Source organism: Rhincodon typus, chromosome 20 (assembly GCF_021869965.1).
Source record: "Rhincodon typus isolate 14 chromosome 20, sRhiTyp1.1, whole genome shotgun sequence".
In the NCBI taxonomy this organism is placed as follows: domain Eukaryota; kingdom Metazoa; phylum Chordata; class Chondrichthyes; order Orectolobiformes; family Rhincodontidae; genus Rhincodon; species Rhincodon typus.
The window spans coordinates 45,234,845-45,253,148 of record NC_063351.1 but is presented as its reverse complement, the minus strand read 5'-3'; the positions used below and the strand labels follow the sequence as shown (position 1 = coordinate 45,253,148).

At 45.3% G+C, this 18,304-nt stretch overlaps 2 protein-coding genes across 2 annotated transcripts in view; both read right to left on the bottom strand.

Annotated features, from left to right (window-relative positions):
• The window catches only part of LOC109924238 (CREB3 regulatory factor-like), a 43,916-nt gene extending 33,835 nt beyond the window's left edge, over window positions 1-10,081 (bottom strand). The window contains exons 1-4 of the mRNA XM_048609226.1: window positions 10,066-10,081; window positions 5,647-5,730; window positions 3,432-3,623; window positions 1,646-1,835 (exon numbers count right to left, since the gene is read on the bottom strand). Of these exons, the coding sequence (XP_048465183.1) occupies window positions 1,646-1,835; window positions 3,432-3,623; window positions 5,647-5,730; window positions 10,066-10,081 (482 nt within the window). The remainder of the gene's footprint in view (window positions 1-1,645; window positions 1,836-3,431; window positions 3,624-5,646; window positions 5,731-10,065) is intronic.
• Window positions 1-18,304, bottom strand: part of LOC109936462 (CREB3 regulatory factor-like) — a 138,171-nt gene that overhangs the window by 74,822 nt on the left and 45,045 nt on the right. The window lies entirely within an intron of this gene.

Sequence of the window (18,304 nt, the reverse complement as noted above, 5' to 3'; positions counted from 1 at the left end):
TGCACTCACAACCAGATAATATTTTAAAACCTGAAATAAATAAAGAACTGAGGGTGCTGGAAATCTGAAACAGCAATTGCTGGGGAAACTTAGCAGGTCTGGTAGCACCTGTGGAGAGAAAGCAGAGTTAATGTATTCGATCCAGTGACCTTTCTTCGGGAGGGTCTTCAAGTCAACTCTGCTGTCTCTCCACAGATGCTGCCAGTCCTGCTGAGATTCTCCAGCAATTTCTGTTTTCAAAATTGAACTTTGAGAGAGGACAGGGAGCTGGGTCTTGGGCAGATAGTGCCAATGCCCCAACTGTAGTCCCACTGAGTACAACAGTGGAACATCAAATCAAACTTTGTCTGATCAATGGACAGTGCTCCGCATTAATGAAGGGCTAACTGTGCCTGAATTTTTATAGCTGCTATTTATAAAGATTATTTCTGCTCTTTCCAATGTGCCTGTTGACTTAAAGAAAGAAGGACCTGCATTTATTTTGCACTTTTGAATACCACTGGACATGTCAAACTGGTTTACAGTCAAGGGAGTACTTTGTAAGTGTGGTCACTGTTATAATTTGCCTAGAGTGAATTACCATGAGCAGTAATGTGATAATGACCAGATTATATCAGCTTCTATGATGCTGTTTGAAGGCCATGCCCCTGGAGACAACTGGATCAAAATCCTGGAATTCCCTCCTAACAGAATTTTGAGGGTCCCTATACCTCAGGGACTGCAGTAGTTCAAGAAGACAGCTCCCCATCTCAAGATAAGCCATAGGGCTCGGCAATAAATGCTGGCCTAGTCAGTGACACCTACAGCCCATCAATTAAATGATAAAAATAAAAATTCCTTGCTCTTCATGTCCATATAGGAAAAAAAATCTTTGCCTCTGAAGGCAAGGAATTAAGATTATTGAATATTTTCAAGGCAAAGTTAAATTGATGCCATTGCCGAACAAACATTGCAGGTTCAAATTAAAAACAAAAGAAGTGCAGATGCTGGAAACATAAAACAAAAACAAACAGCTGGAGAAACTCAGCAGGTCGGGCAGCATCTGTGGAACGACAAACAGAGTCAACATCTTAAATCTGCTGATGTCGGACGAAGAGGTACTGGACTGGAAACGTGAACTCTGCAGAGTTTCTGCAGTATTTTCTGTACAAGAACCAGAAGTGACCAGGGAGGAGAGATTGGAACGTGGAATTTGAAACCAACAGATCGGCTATGATCTTATTAATGGTGCAGCAGACGTAGAGGGACAAAAAGCCTACTTCTGTTCCTAATTGTATATGTCCATACTAGGAAAGGAAAAGTAGGTTAGTTATTTTTATTTCTGTAGCACCTTTCGCCACCTCTGACCCGCTGGAAAGTGGTTTTAAGCTGGAAACTGGTTTTAAGCCATGAATTGAGAGGTTTGGACTGTAATCAATGAAATAACGCAGGAACTGTCACTCTATCCCAAAAGAGAATATTTTCTCGCTGTCCCATTCCTGATGGATATGTCAAAACAGCTCCAATTGGAAGGACAAGATGAATTGCCGCACTTTAAAAGATTCACAAGCTATTTTGAGGGACCATAAAGTGTATGCCTGCAACAAAAAAAAAACTCAAATCTACTTGATGCCACTCTGCTAAGTTGCTCGCTGATTTTATTTACCTAGAAGCCAGTTTATTTTTCTCCTTTCTGGATCGTGGTCTGGCGTTCACTGGCAGCTCGTTCACTGGTGTCAGGTCATCAATTACCTTGTTGAGCTTCTTCAGTTCGTCTCCGATGTGGAGCAGCTTTCTTGGGTTAGGTGTCAAGTCATCCACATCTGTGCGCCGGGATTTTTTCGCTATTCTGCGTCCTGGTTCGGAGGTGGGGAGGGGGGGGGGGGTGGTGGTAATACAAACAATTACATAGGAACTGTTAATCATCCTCCAGCATCAGCTGCCAAGAAAACAGCCTTTGCTTCAGATACCTTTCCATCTGCGCTGTAGGGATTCTATGATTCAGTCTTGCTTTTGGCTTTTTGAAAATGATCAGAGATCAGAAAGGTGCCTGGTTCTAGCCCTGGTCCGCGTTGAGTGATCAATTTCACTCCCACGCGCTGGTTTGGTTTGGAGCCAAGGGAGAGGAACATGCAAAGGATGGATTCCCCAAACACATTTGGCAGCTCTTGCTGCCAACACAGGAGTGTAGCTTCCAGAATGCAAATTAAAAAGATCATTTGTACCCCAAATTACGAGACTTAATCACATTCTACACCAACACCTCCAGTTGTTCACTTGGCAATGGGACAGCCACGAAAACACGCACAGCTGCAGAGAACTCTCCTTACCCTTCCTGAAGCCACTAATGTCTTTGATATCACACTAACTCCTGGCATTTAATGAGCTGGCTACATGACCCCACACATCACCATGAACTGGTGGGCCAACAATCACAGAACACAGCTGGGTGAGATGATGCCCAAACTCCCACGTGGGCAATGAGAGCACGTTTGGGGAACCCATCCCTTTGCATTTTCCAGTCCCTCGGCCTCAACGTCTCCAAAACAAACCAGCGCACGGGAGTGAAATTCATCACTCGACATGGACCAGAGCTGGAACCAGGTACCTTTCTGATCTCTGAACATTTTTACAAAGCCAAAGGCAAGACTGAATCATAGAATCCTGGAACACCTGCAGCACAGATAAAGGCCATTCGGCCCATCAATCTGCACCGACCCTCCAAGAGCATCCCACCGCCCTCAACATTATCCCGTTAACCTCGCATTTCCAATGGCTAACCCACCTAGCCGCACATCCTTACTCACTACAGACACTTTAGCATGGCCAATCCAGCTAACCTGCACGCCTTTGGACTGAGAGAGGAAATGAGGAACTGAAGCGAGATTAAGAGATAAAATTAGAACACAACTTCTTTCACTAAAACCAAAGAAGAGAAAAGAAGGACTTAAAGCAAGACAAAAATAAATTGCATCAGAAATTCCTCTCCCTCAAGAACTTCCACCTCCTATTGGCATTTATAATGTTCACACTGCTGATGTTTCTCAATCTTTAGGTGCAATTCCCCCCACCATAATAACCCCAGATCATACAAGATCATAATATGTAGGAACAGAAGTAGGCCATTCAGCCAATTGGATGTGCCCTGCTATGCAATGAGATGATGGCTGATCTCATCATGCTCATCTCCACTTTCCTGCCTATCTCCATAACGCTTGCTTATGACCGGTCGAGCCTTCCCTCTGTCATTCAGTAAGATTATACCTCATCTTTGACCTCAACTCCACCTGCCTGGCCTATCGCCCATCATCCTACTGGGGGTTAAATGCTTTACAAACAACAATGTGCATTTATATAGCACCCACGAAGAGCCAAGACATACATTGGGCAAAGTGTAAAAGACAGTTTATGGGATTAAGGCTTTCACTGCCATCCACCTGTTTTGTTCTCACCTTGCCCGACGCCATTCTCCTTCTGATAGACATTACTCGGTAACGTAGAGCAATCCCACTCCGATGGCTGCAGGGTCCGTTCTTGTTTGCTGGGCGTGGTGTGGCTGTCGCTGTACTCCCAAAAATACCGACGCTTCAACCGCCTGCCTCCCACCTCCGACGTGACGTCGGCTGACGTCTCGTGCTCGTTTCCTGAAACGAGAAAGGTTGCACTTGGCGTTTAAACACCTCTGCAACTTTCCAACACTGCCAACTGAGAAAGGGAGGGGTGGGGTGGTGGGGGGGAAAGCATCCGAAAGCCGGGACCTGCTCCAAGACGAACTGGCTGACGTGACTGGCAGATCCAAAGAGCGGCAATCACTGCCATAATGAGAGGTGAGAAGGGCACGCCGTTTGACAAGAGGCACCAGGGAAGAAAGCAGATCTGTCAAAGAGGTAGTAAGAACTGTCGATGCTGGAGTCTGACCTATTCGTTCCTCCCACCTCACTGACCAATCCCCACCACTGCCTACCTGCACTCACCTATCACCATCCCACCTACCTTCCCCAGCCCCGCCCCTCCTCGCTCTATTAATTTCCCAGCTCCCTTCCCCATCCCCCATTTCTGAGGAAGGGTCCTGACACAAAACGTCAGCTTTCCTGCTCCTCTGATGCTGCCTGGTCTGCTGTGCTCCTCCAGCTCCACACTGTTATTTCTGTCAAAGAGGAATTGGTTAAAACCTGCCACAATTCTTCAAGGCTCCCCGCTGCATCTCCACAACTCTCGGAGAAGTACATTCGTTTAAATCCACGCTCTTACCTATCCCCAATGTCCATCACTCGCAGAATCCCTTCAAGTGTTCAAGCCTTAAACTCCAACACTTTTTTTTTTATTTCTTCATTTCCTGTATTTATATTCTATGTTTAGGTTTATTTTTCTGTGTTTTAAGATAGTGCCAGAGAGCATTTCTTTATTCATTCACGTCGCTGGCAGCATTTATTGCCCATCCCTAATTGCCCAGAGGGCAGTTAAGAGTCAACCACATTGCTGTGGGTCTGGAGTCACATATAGGCCAGACCAGTAAGGATGGTAGTTTCCTTCCCTAAAGGACATTAGTGAACCAGATGGGTTTTTCCTGACAATTGACAGTGGATTTGTGGTCATCATTAGACTCCTAATTCCAGATTTTTACTGAATTCAAATTCCACCATCTGCTGTGGCATGATTTGAACCTGGGTCTCTAGAACATTACCTGGGTCCCTGGATTAACAGTCCAGCAATAATACCACTAGGCCATTGCCTCCCTCCCATTGTACAACACTTCTCACTGTATTTTGTAACAAGGTACACATGACAATAATTAAATCAAATCAATCTGTCCATCCTCTCACCTCTTTTAAATTCACCACCTTAGCTAAGTATTTGGTCGTCCATCCTAAGATTACTCATGAACACGTGAATTAGGAGCAGACACAGGTCTCTTAAACCTGCTCTGCCATTCTGTCTGACCCACATTCCTGACTACCCAGGTAACTTTCTTGTTTCATCAAGAATCTATCTACTCCTGCCTTAAAAATATTCCAAAACTCTGCTTTCACCATCTCTAGAGGAATATGTTCGAAAGACTCAATATTCCGTGAGAAAAAAAAATTCTCTTTGTCCCATAGATAACACAGCAGGCTAGGAAGCATCAGAGGAGCAGGAAAGTTGACGCTTCGGGTCGGGACCCTCCTTCAGAAAGTCCCGAACTGAAACGTCAACTTTCCTGCTGCTCTGATGCTGCCTGGCCTGCTGTGTTCCTCCAGCTCCACACTGTGTTATCTCTGTCTCCAGCATTGGCAGTTCTTGCTATCTCTCTTTATCTCATTCTTTAATGGCTGACCCTTTATTTTTAAATGATGACCCCCAGTCTCAGTCCTTCGGGTTTTAATTGAGATTTTATAACTTGGAGAAACGTTTTCTTGTCTCTAATTTCCATCTTGCTTCACCTCTTAATTTCATACCTTCCTGACTACATAAAAGAAAAATGTAAAGTCATGATAGTCCCATAGGGCCTTAGGGCTGTGCTCTCATTAGAGAGAGATGACTGGTGGTGGTTTAATCTGAGGGGTCTACTGAGACAGATCAATTGATGGTTATTGATGTCACACTAGAGCCAGCCAATTGTGAATGTGTTGACTTCATTCGGTGCTAAATAACTGATTGACTGAATAGTGTACTTCATCTATCATCTACCTGCTTGCTTCAGACTTGATGGTACTTTCTTACTGTGGAACTCAGTTCGGTCAAAGTTGTGCAATACGTTCTTGGGGAAGGTCACTGAAATAAACAATGGGTTCAAGAGACAAACTGTTTTAAATATTGATGCTGAAGCCTTCAAACGAGTGGCAGCTAGAGATAACTTTCCAAGTGGTCTTTCCTTGTATCTTCATAAACATATCGGCAGCTTACTGAACACAAGGAGGCCATTAATACTGCTCCACTGAAAGTTCATCCCTCATCATTTCATCAGTTTCTCTCCCACACAAACCTTTGGGAACCTATCTTTACAGACGCCAGTCTGGAAGAGAAACAAAATAATGAAGCAATCCTGTGAATATATTTACAACCTTCAATAATCTTTAATGGATTTCAGGTCAGTGGTCTTTCCTGAGAACTTCTTTACAAGTTCACTGTCTGTGTGGAGGTGGGAGGGACTGATTTTATTGAGCCTCAAGCAAGAGTGGGAGGGACACCTCTGTTTGCTGAAGTCAATTGCATAGCGAGCCCTCGACAATCAAGAACACGGTCATTGGAAATGTGAAACTCATCGTTTTGATGCTAATCCGTAGCCACAGCACACATCGAATGCCTGTGTTGCCTTCATATTTTTAATTGAAAAACGAAGATGAAAAATTGCTGAATGGACTGATCCATCAGAATGACAGACACACTGATGGAACTGAATGGCCTTTACACTACATTTTTCCAGAAAATATTGTCAATGCAGTGATGCCACCCCATTCCCCACTCATTGCATCATAATCCAAGAAGCCTAAATTTTCACAAACTTATTACATTCCAGTCTTCACATCTTTAAGATCAAGATTTGGACCCGGAAAATCTCAATCTCCCAAGAGAATGAAGATGGGGTTTGAACTGTGGTAAAGTCTAAATCCTAAACACCCATACTCCCTGTCCCCTTCCTAATCTCCCCTCTCATACCACCGAACTGTACATACATCACCTTATTGTGTACAAATCTCTCAAACACACTGGACTACTTATCACTGCTGGCACTCTCCCAGGTAACTGGAGTCAATAAGCTCAAAGATTCTGAATCCTCTCCCAAAGTCCAGGGTGGCATGGTGGCTCAGTGGTTAGCACCAGCCTCACAGCACCAGGGACCAGGGTTCGATCCCACCCTCGGGCAACTGTCTGTGTGCAGTTTGTGAATTCTCCACGTGTCTGTGCGAGTTTTCTCCTACAGTCCAAAGATGTGTGGGTTAGGTGGATCGTCCACGCTAAATTGTCCAAGGATGTGCAGGCTAGGTGGATTAGCAATGGGAAATAGGGCGGGTCTGGATGGAATGCTCTTTGGAGGGTCGGTGTGGACTCGATAGGCCAAATGGCCTGCTTTCATGCTGTAGGGATGATTCTATGACTCTCGCCTCATAAACTGAAGGTCAACTGAAGTCAGCCAAATCTCCACAGCATATATCCTATTGTACCAAGATTCATTTCTCCCTACCATCTCTACTGGAAGCTGTACACTCCAGGCAGTATGGAGATTCATATCGACTGCCGGAGCTTATTAAAAAGAGATGAAACACAGATCCGTATATATTCTGGAAAGGCAAAGATCATCAGCATTGCTTAGGATTTGGAAGATTGGATTAATTCAGCAGTAAGTTTGGGTCAGGGAAGTTTTTACTGGCTGAACTAGATGATCCGATTATCATCAACTTAAAAGTAAGTTGAATGACTTTAGAATTGCTTCATAATAAATACAGGAGAGTCAGTTTGGAAATGTATCAGCTCCTTTCACGGTAAGGTCTCAGGAACAGGCAGTTTAATTATAACAGTATAGAGGATACTTGCTTCTATCTAAGAAAGTACAGCCAGTTTGATTGTCAGAGCTTCTGCTTTCTCCCACTATTTCACCGGAACTCTCAGGTTGATATTTTGGTAAGATTCCATGGAGTCAGGCTTCCTGATGTCTCACCATTGCTGGCACCTCTCCAACATTGCATTCAAAGGGCTATTCACAATAAATTAACAAAAACACCAGCAGCTTAGCCATCTCCAGCAAACAGCTCAGGCCTGCCACATCCAAAACGACCTACAACCCAACTCTCTGGGGTGAAAGAAGCCCAGCCAATTTCAATTCCCTAACCCCTCACTTAACCCAGAGGGGCTGCCACTTTGCAGCTTCCCAAATTGCTGTTTACTCCAAGCTCAGTTAACCCACCAACAACTCCAGTGTGATCACATCTCCCCAGACTACAAACCAAATATGCAACAGTGTGGAGCTGGAGGAACACAGCAAGCCAGGCAGCATCAGAGGAGCAGGAAAACATTGGCAGTTCTTACTATCTCCAAATACACAACAGGATGACAATGGCAGGGAGAAGGGTTTAGTGTGATTGAAGGCAAGATGCAAATTAGTTTTAAAAAGACTAATTTTTTTAAAAAAGAATTGCTCATGGGATGGGAGTATCAGTGGGTGAACCAGCATTTATTGCCTATGCCTAATTGCCCTGAGAAAAAGGGGTGGGGAACTGTCTTATTGAACCCCTGCAGTCCTCAGGGTGCTGGGACTCTCACAGAGCTGTTAGGAAGAGAGTTCCAGGATTCTGACCTAGTGACATGTAGGTTTTGCCTCCAGTCAGAGATCATCACCTGATACAGCAATGCTCATCTAATCCTTTAACATTAATACAACCAGGCATGGATAAAATGGTATTGAAGAATTCAACAGATATTGTTTACAGCTGACTACTATATAAAAATTGTACATTCACATGAATGGTGTCTTGGCTGATATTAGGTCAGGGTAACATGCTTCCAAATAGCATGTCAAGCTTCAAGTGATCCCAAGTAAGATGGAGTCTGAGGCCTTTATACCCTCAGGTCACATGCTATGATACATTGATGATGAAATCATGAGCATGCCTCTTAAAGGCATACTGACACACTGACCAATGGAGACATAAAACAGAAACAATGATATATTTCCAAGTCAGGATGGTGAGTGGCTTGGAGGGGAATGAGCAGCGGGTGGTGTTCCCATGTATCTGTTGCCCTTGTCCTTTTAGGTCTCGAATCTTTGAAAGTTTCTTTCTCAAGATGCTGTGAATATTTCTAAGGCTGAGATGGGTAGATTTTGGATAAGCGAAGGGGTAAAATGTTATCAGGTTAGGTGGGACCTGGGAGAAATCTGATCAGCCATCATCTTATTGAATGGCAAAGCAAACTGCCTACATCTGCTCCCAATTTATGTTTGTGTTGGGAATGGCGGGGGGTGTCAATTTAAAAAAAATAAATAAATTTGTTCATGGGATTGGAGTTACTGGCAAGGTCAACATTTGTTGTTGACCCTCCATTAGCCTTGAACTGAATCACTGCCCAGGCCATTACTATGAGTCTGGAGTCACATGTATATCAAACCAGGTAAGGATGGCAGATTCCCTTCCCTAAAAGGACATCAATGAGCTAGATGGGTTTTTATGACAACCGATGATAGCTTCATGGTCACCATTACTGAGACTAGTTTTATGTTTTAGATAGCGGGGTTTGAACACTTGGTCTACAGCATTAATAATAAATACAGAAAGTTCTGGAGAAACTCAGCAGGTCTAGCAGCATCTGTGTAGAGAGAAACAGTTTGGAATCTGATATGACTTCTTCAGAACTGAAGAGAAATGAAAAGTGATGGAATTTATACTTCAGGAAAATGGGGAAGAGGAGAGCAAGTGGAATGGAGGGTGAAGATGCCTACTGCAAAAGGCCATGGGGCAGTTAATGGTAGTAGAGGAGAGAAACAGATGAAGAGTAGACCTAAATTGATGGTGTTAATCGCCATCGAATAGAGGTCAGTTTTGCTCAAAACAAGCCCTTACAAACAAGATTCTGTGAGAGTACCAGAGTGTGAGTGTGTGTCTCAGTCTGTGTGCATCTCTCAGTCTCTTTCTCTCTCTCTCTGTGGGTATTCCTGTCCTGCAGTCTGTGCATGCATCTGTGTGTCTATCCCACAGTCGGTGTAGATGTATGTTTTTCAGTTTGTGTGTCTGTCCTTCAGTCTGCATTTGTGCATGTGGGTACTTTTGTCTGTCTGTGTTTCTCAATGTGTGTGTCTCTCTTATTTGTCTCTCTCTCAGCCTCTCTCTCTCTCCTCCCCAGTTTCTCCCCCTCTCCCCTCTTTCTCTCTCCCCCAGAGTCTCCCCATCTCTCTCTCTCTCTCCCCTAGTGTCTCCCCATCTCTCCCCCCTTAGTGTCTCCTAGTCTCTCTTGCCCTTCTCCCCGGTGTCTTCCAGTCTCTCTCGCGCCTCCTCACCCCCCTACTCCAGTGTCTCCCAGTCTCTCTCTCTCTTTCTTTCTTTCTCTCTGTCTGTCAGTCAGTCAGTCAGTCTCTGCGTGTGTAAGCAAACTGAAGAGCATCACTTTCTGGATTACCGTTCAATAACGTCATCAGTATATGATTCAGGTTAAAGTGACAGGAGATTCACAGTAAAGACTGTATGAGTTGAAGTTTGTGAGGAAACAGGACACGGAAATGCCAAGAAAGGCTGTGGAGTTCATCAAGGGTTCAATAATGCTCCTAAGGGTGAATTAGGGATAAAGTGTACTTCTAATCTGGAGGCTGCCTTTAAACACAGACAATACACTGAGTCACCCAGTCAGCAGGACAGCTTCGACCCTGAAGCTCTGATATGGATAGTGCACACACACAAATGTAATTTGCCAGACAATTTATGATGCTTGATCAGGGTCATTTGTTCTCAAATTAGTTACTATTGGTTTACATGACACAAGTTTTGAAAAAACACTTGACATCAAAACTTTCCATCTTGGACACAGGACAATTTTCAAGAATACCAATTCAAGGGGAAAGCTAATATTTATATTGAGCGGAAGGCAGGATAAAAACATTGACAAAACATGCATTTTTCAGCAATACTTACATTCTTTACAATCAAATAACTATACAATATAAAATAATATATACCTTGGCATTTGTGATATTAGGATTCATTACGTTCATATCAAAAATAGATTTAATTATATATTTTAGATTTACCCATTGTCCACATAGACTGACTTTTTAAATTAAACATTTTTAAACATTTCTTTCCTTTTTTTTAAACATCTTCATTGCTCCTATTGTACAAAAAGCTATGAGATCTCAAAACCTCAGAGTCCATCTCCCACCGTCCTGATAGTCCCATTTTACAATAATGATGGAGATGTTGACTATCACCTGGACGGGTGCATGAATAGGAAGGGTTTCAAGGGATCTGTGCCAAATCCTGGCAAATGAGACTAGATTAAATTAGGATAACTGGTCAGCATGGATTAGTTGGACTGAGGGGTCTGTTTCCGTGTTGAATCACAATCACATATGAATCTATGAATCACAATCAATCTCCTCAGCGAGTTTATGGAAGACCCAAACACAAATTGGCAAAAGCCCTCAATCCTGGAGAGATTTCGAAATTATGCCCAGAGTCTTACAAGGTGGGTAGCAAAATAGCAAGGGAATTGGAGAAAGGCAGGATAGTACATTGGCTGCTCATCATAAAGGTTGATTCAGCTGCAATATGGTTGAATAATAGCCACTTCTGGGGGCATTTTGCTTACGTTTGGCAGGGAGGGTCAAACTGTGTGTAAAAAAAAAAATCATTCATGGAATGCAGGAGTCGTTGGCTAGTCCAGCATTTATGCCAGTCTTTGATTGCCCAGGGGGAAGTTTTTGAGTCAGCCACATTCTATGGGTTCGGAGTTCACATGTAGGCCAGGCTGGACAAAGTCCTTCCCCAAAGGACACTGGTGAAGCAGATGGGTTTTTACGCCAAGGATCACCATTAGGCTAGCTTTTAACTCCAAATTTTTTTATAGCATTCAAGTATCACCATCTGCTATGGTGTGACTTGAACCCATGTCCCCTGGGTCATGAATCTGGGTCTCTGGATTACTAGTGCAGTGACATTACCACCGTGCCATCACCTCCCCTGAACCTGGCAGGCTTTCAACAGTTTCTTGATGAAGTCGGTTTGGGGCCCCAAGGCGCCCTCTCAGCACCAATGTTCACCCTTGTAGCAACAATCCACATGGACAAGGAGAACCACGACTTTGACTGGGACAACACCAAGATCCTGGGACAGGCTAGGGAGAGACAAGCATGGCACTCCACCAAGCAGGCTATTAATCAACACATTGAACTCGACCCCATATACATTTCACTACGGAGGAAACCCGGAAGTGAGGCAATCCATCGCAACGGACCCCAGAGTTTAAAAACCAGGCGGGAAAACACACCGACGCTTCATCAGAGGCTGCACTGAGGATGTTACCAAGCACGGTAATGAAACGTCTGCGGAACAACAAACCAGCTCAGCGAGCCAACCAACCTCAACACCCACAACCCGAGCTACAGATCTACTCCAAAACCTTAAACAATCCTAACAGCACTGCAGTGCCAAACCACATCAATCCTGGATCCACAGGGTCACTGGGCCTGGTGCCAATGATCCTGAACCTCACTTAACTTCCTTTGAGTGTCCCCAGGAGTTGACTCCCTAGTTCTAGATTCTCCGACAAGAGGAAGCAGCTGACCAATATTCACCTGGTCCAGTGCCCTCAGGATTTTATATATTTCAATTAAGTCACCTCTGGCTCTTCTAAACTCCAGAGGATACAGGCCCAGCCTGTCTAGCCTTTCCTCATAAAGCAATCTGCTCATTCCAGGTATTAGTCTAGTAAACCTTCTCTAAACTGCTTCCAACACATTAACATCCCTCTAAGTATTGTGACAGGTGCTGCACACCGTGCTCCGGATCTGGGTGCATCAATGCCTGGTACAACTGAAGCATAATATACAACCATAGAAAATAGGTGCAGAAGTAGGCCATTCGGCCCTTTGAGCCTGCTCCATTATTCAATAGGAAAACCCCCGGAGTAACTTTGGAGAGTCGTACAACACAGCAAAGGCCCTTCAGCCCATTGGGTTTGCATTGACATAATTACCACTAAACGCAGGCTAATCTCAATTTCCCGCACTTGTCCTATTTCCTTGGATGTTAGGATATTTGAAGTGCTCATCCAAAATTTTTTTAAATGTTGTAAGGTTTCCAGACTCCACTACCTTTCCAGGCAGTGTATTCCAGATTCCCACCACCCGCTGAGTGAAAAAGCTTTTTTTTCGCCAAATCGCCTCGGAATCTCCTGCCCCTTGCCCTAAAACTATGTCCTCTCGTGAATGACTTCCTCAACCAAGGGGAACAGTAACTCTCTATTCACCCTATCCATACCCCTCGATCTTATACACTTCAATCATGTCTCCCCGCAGTCTTCTCTGCTCTAAAGAAAACAATCAAAGCCTATCCAGTCTCTCCTTACAGCTCAATTTCTCCATCTTAGGCAACATCCTGGTGAACCTCCTCTGTATCCCATGTAGTACTATCACATCCTTACTGTAGTGAGGTGACCAGTACTCCAGCTGTGGCCTAACCAATGCTCTGTACAACTCCAGCATTACCTCCTTGCTCTTATATTCTATACCATGACTGATGAAAGCAAGGGGTCCCGTATGTCTTCTTAACTATCCTATTCACATGCATTGTTGATTTCAGGGATCTGTGAATAATTACCCCAAGATCCCTCTGTTCATCCAAGCTAGCCAGTGTCCTGCCATTCATTAAACACTCCCTCATCTTGTTTATTCTTCCATAGTGCATCACCTCACACTTATCACTGTTAAATACCACCTGTCACTGGTTTGCCCATCTAACCAATCCGTCTATATCTTCCTGTCACCTCCAACCATCTTCTTCACTATTAACCACTTCTACCAATCTTTCTGTCATCTGCAAATTTGCTTAACATGCCTCCCACATTTTCATCTTTACCATTTATGTATCATTTGTATCTGTTTCATTTGTGATCCATGTGGTACACCACTGGACACTGGCTTACAGTCACTCAAACAGCCTTTTACCACTACCCTTTGTGTCCTAATATTAAGCCAGTTTCCGATCCATCACAGCAGGCCAAGCAGCATCAGAGGAGCAGGAAAGCTGACGTTTCGGGTCTAGACCCTTCTTCAGAAATGGGGGAGGGGAAGGGGATTCTGAAATAAATAGGGAGAGAGGGGGAGGCGGATAGAAGATGGATAAAGGAGAAGATAGGTGGAGAGGAGGTGGGGGTGGGATTGGAGCCAGTAAAGGTGAGTGTAGATGGGGAGTTAGGGAGGAGATAGGTCGGTCCAGGGAGGACGGACAGGTCAAGGAGGCAGGGTGAGGCTAGTAGGGAGGAGATGGGGGTGGGGCTTGAGGTGGGAGGAGGGGATAGGTGGGAGGAAGGACAGGTTAGGGAGGCGGGGACGAGCTGGGCTGGTTTTGGGATGCGGTAGGGGGAGGGGAGATTTTGAAGCTTGTGAAATCCACATTGATACCATTGGGCTGCAGGGTTCCCAAGCGAAATATGAGTTGCTGTTCCTGCAACCTTCGGGTGGAATTGTTGTGACACTGGAGGCGGCCCAGGATGGACATGTCGTCCAAGGACTGGGAGGGGGAGTTGAAATGGTTCGCGACTGGGAGGTGCAGTTGTTTGTTGCGAACTGAGCATAGGTGTTCCACAAAGCGGTCTCCAAGCCTCCGCTTGGTTTCCCCGATGTAGAGGAGGCCACAACAGGAACAGCGGATGCAGTATACCACATTAGCAGATGTGCAGGTAAACATCTGCTTGATGTGGAAGGTTTTCTTGGGGCCTGGAATGAGGGTGAGGGGGGAGGTGTAGGGGCAGGTGTAGCACTTCCTGCGGTTGCAGGGAAAAGTGCCGGGTGAGGTGGGGCTGGAGGGGAGTGTGGAGCGGACAAGGGAGTCACGGAGAGAGTGGTCCCTCCGGAAAGCGGATAAAAGGTGGGGAGGGAAAAATGTCTTTGGTGGTGGGGTCGGATTGCAGATGGCGGAAGTGTCGGAGGATGATGCGTTGGATCCGGAGGTTGGTGGATGTGAGGACGAGGGGGATTCTGTTTTGGTTGTTATTGCGGGGAGGGGGTGTGAGGGATGAGTTGCAGGAAATGCGAGAGACACAGTCAAGGGCGTTTTCGACCACTGTGGAGGGGAAGTTGCGGTCCTTGAAAAACGAGGACATCTGGTATGTCCGGGAGTGGAATGCCTCATCTCGGGAGCAGCTGTGGCGGAGACGAAGAGATACACACCTCTCACCCACCTTCCTAAAAAATGCCATCCCCTATTCCCAATTCCTTCGCCTCCACACTCCCCTCCAGCCCCACCACACCTGGCACTTTTCCCTGCAACCGCAGGAAGTGCTACACCTGCCCCTACACCTCCCCCCTCACCCCCATCCCAGGCCCCAAGAGAACCTTCCACATCGAACAGATGTTCACCTGCACATCTGCTAATGTGGTATACTGAATCCGCTGTTCCCGAAGTGGCCTCCTCTACATCGGGGAAAACAAGCGGAGACTTGGGGACCGCTTTGTGGAACACCTACGCTCAGTTCGCAAGAAACAACTAAACTTCCCAGTCGCAAGTCATTTCAACTCCCCCTCCCACTCCTTGGACAACATGTCCATCCTGGGCCTCCTGCGGTGCCACAACGATACCACCCGAAGGTTGCAGGAACAGCATCTCATATTTCGCTTGTGAACCCTGCAGCCCAATGGTATCAATGTGGACTTCACAAGCTTCAAAATCTCCCCTCCCCCGACCGCATCCCAAAACCAGCCTAGCTCGTATCCGCCTCCCTAACCTGCCCTCCCACCTATCCACCCCTCCCACCTCAAGCCCCACCCCCATCTCCTACCTACTAACCTCATCCCGCCCCCTTGACCTGTCCGTCCTCCCTGGACTGACCTATCTCCTCTCTAACTCCCCACCTACACTCACCTTTACTGGCTCCATCCCCGCCTCCTTGACCTGTCTGTCTCCTCTCCACCTATCTTCTATCCGCCTCCCCTCCTTTCCCTATTTATTTCAGAATCCCCTTCCCTTCCCCCATTTCTGAAGAAGGGTCTAGGCCCGAAACGTCAGCTTTCCTGCTCCTCTGATGCTGCTTGGCCTGCTGTGTTCATCCAGCTCTACACCTTGTTATCTCAGATTCTCCAGCGTCGGCAGTTCCTACTATTTCTGATCCATCTCACCAAGTTGCCTTGAATTCCATGTGCTTCAACCTTCTCAATCAGTCTCCCATGTGGGACCTTGTTGAAAACACTGTTAAAATCCATATGAACTATATCAACTGAACTTCCCTCATCCACAAAAAATTCTAACAAATTTGACAAAGCCATGCTGACTAACCCATGCCCTTCCAGGTGGATATTAAATCGCTCCTTCAGAATTTTCTCCAATAGTTTCCCTACCCTAAAGACTCACCAACCTATAATTTCCTGGTTCATCTCTACCACCTTTCTTAAAAGGTGGAACCACATTAGCCATCTTCCAGTCCTCTGGCACTTCCCCTGTGGCCAAAGAGAAGTTAACAATTTGTATCAGAGCCCCTGCAATTTCTGCCTCACCTCCCACAGCAGACTGAGATGAAATTTATCCAGGCCAGGGAATTTATCTGTTTTCAAGCCTGAGAGAGCCTCCAATATCTCCCCGTTTCCCATGTCAAACTGTGCAAGTTCCTTACAGTCCTATTTCCCCGAATCCCGTACCTACGTTCTACTTTTCCAGAGTGAAAATCAAAGCTCAACACCCTTCCTATATCCTGCAGCTTCACACACAGGTCGCCCCCTTCGCCCCTCATGGACCCTACTTTTTCCCTGGTTAACATCTTCCCTTTAATATATCGACGAAATATCTCAGGATTCTCTCTAATCCTGTTCTCAAGTTCTTTTTTATGCCTCCTTTTGCTCTTCTAATTGATTTCTTAGTTTCCCTCTACACTTCTTGTACTCCTCTAGTGCCACAGCTGAATTGCTCCATTTGGGCTTGCTAAAAGCCCTACTCTTCTTCCTCGTCCAGTCCTGAATTGCCCTGGACATCCAGGGTTCTCTGAACTTATTGCTCCTACATTTCTCTCTAGCTCCCTTTTGAATGCCCTCCATTGCTCTGCTGTAGGCTTATCAGCAAGGAGCTGTTTCCAGTCTACCATGGCCAGATCCTGCTTTCTTTTAATAAAGATCTGTGTTCTCCAATCCAAAGCAGTCTTTTGCAGGCTATCTTTTGACTTGTCCAGATTTCTCTACTCTCAGACTCAATTCCCCTCGCATAAAACATTACATTCTACTAGCTTTTCTGATTGCTTGCTGTATCTGCAAACTAACATCCTGCAATTTGTGGTGGCATAACTGAGCTACCAGCTGACAGGTCTTTGATGAATTAATAGCAACTTGTGTGAATGTGTTCCTGGTTCAACTGAGCGAAACCAGGTCACGTCCCACACTGAGATTTCTGCAGTCTTCACTAAATTCAGCTCTGCTGATTTAAAGGAATGTTATTTTCCATAAACATGCAACCGTTGCCACCTGTGCAGAGATTACAACTAAATGATTGATCAAATTGATCATTGGTTAATGTCACATTCAAATATTTCTCTTCCTTCAATTTTTTCCCTGGTATAACATGTGACACCCACCCCCACCCCCATCTCATTGAAATTGACATTTCTTATTGACCTGTTGCTCCCTACCCCTTTCCAGTGGTCTCTGTTGCTTCAAGCAAGTGTGAACATAAGCAGAGTCACGGTCAAGCTGCGTTTGTTCTCACACAATCACTTATACTTAGTTATCCAGCACAAAGCAGCCCAACTTGATTGATACCCCATCCACTGCCTTAAACCTTCACTCCCTCCAGCACCGATATATGGTGGAAGCAGTGTGTACTATCTACAAGGTGCACAGAGGCAATTCAGCAAGACATTGTCAATAGCATCTGCTGAAGCCATGACCTCTACCATCTAGATGGGCAAGGGCAACAGAAAAAGGGAACACCACCACCTGCAAGTTCTCCTCCAGTCATTCACCATCCTGACTTGGAAATATATTGCTATTTCTTCAGTTTCACTGGGTCAAAATCCTGGAACTCCCTCCCTAACAGCACTGCAATCTACCCATACCCCAAGGACTAGAGTGTTTCAATGCAGCAACTCATCACCGTTTCCTCCAGGGCACTTAACGAATAGGCAATAAATGCTGGCCCATCCCACTAATAACCGAGCTGAGATTGTTGGATAGAAAGCAGAAACACCACTTTGAGAGCAATAAGACCAATGGCTCACTATGACAGCTTCCTAGTGGGCCATTTGACGATGGTTGAAATCCATCTCTTGAGCCATTCTTCTGCAACCCATCCCCCGGAGGTTAACTCCATTCAAGCAATGAAATGATATCTAAAAGCAAAAGGCACCGAGCCCTTTAAAACCAGCCTTAGCTCTGGAATTCCATCCGTCATACTTCCCACAGCCTCCAATACCTCCGCACCTCCCCGTCAAGTAGTCCTTTAAAACGTTCCTCTTCGATCGAGCTTGAGTAAAGCATTTAAGGTCTCCTTATATGAGTTTTTTCTTAAAAAAACTGATTACTTTCTTGTGAAACATTTTGGGCCACTTTGCTACAGTCATTGCATTATACAAATGCAAGCTGCTAGAAATCGAGAATAGAACACAACTATACAGTCAATCTCAATAAAACCGCAAGAACTGTGGCTGCTATAAATCAGAAACAAAA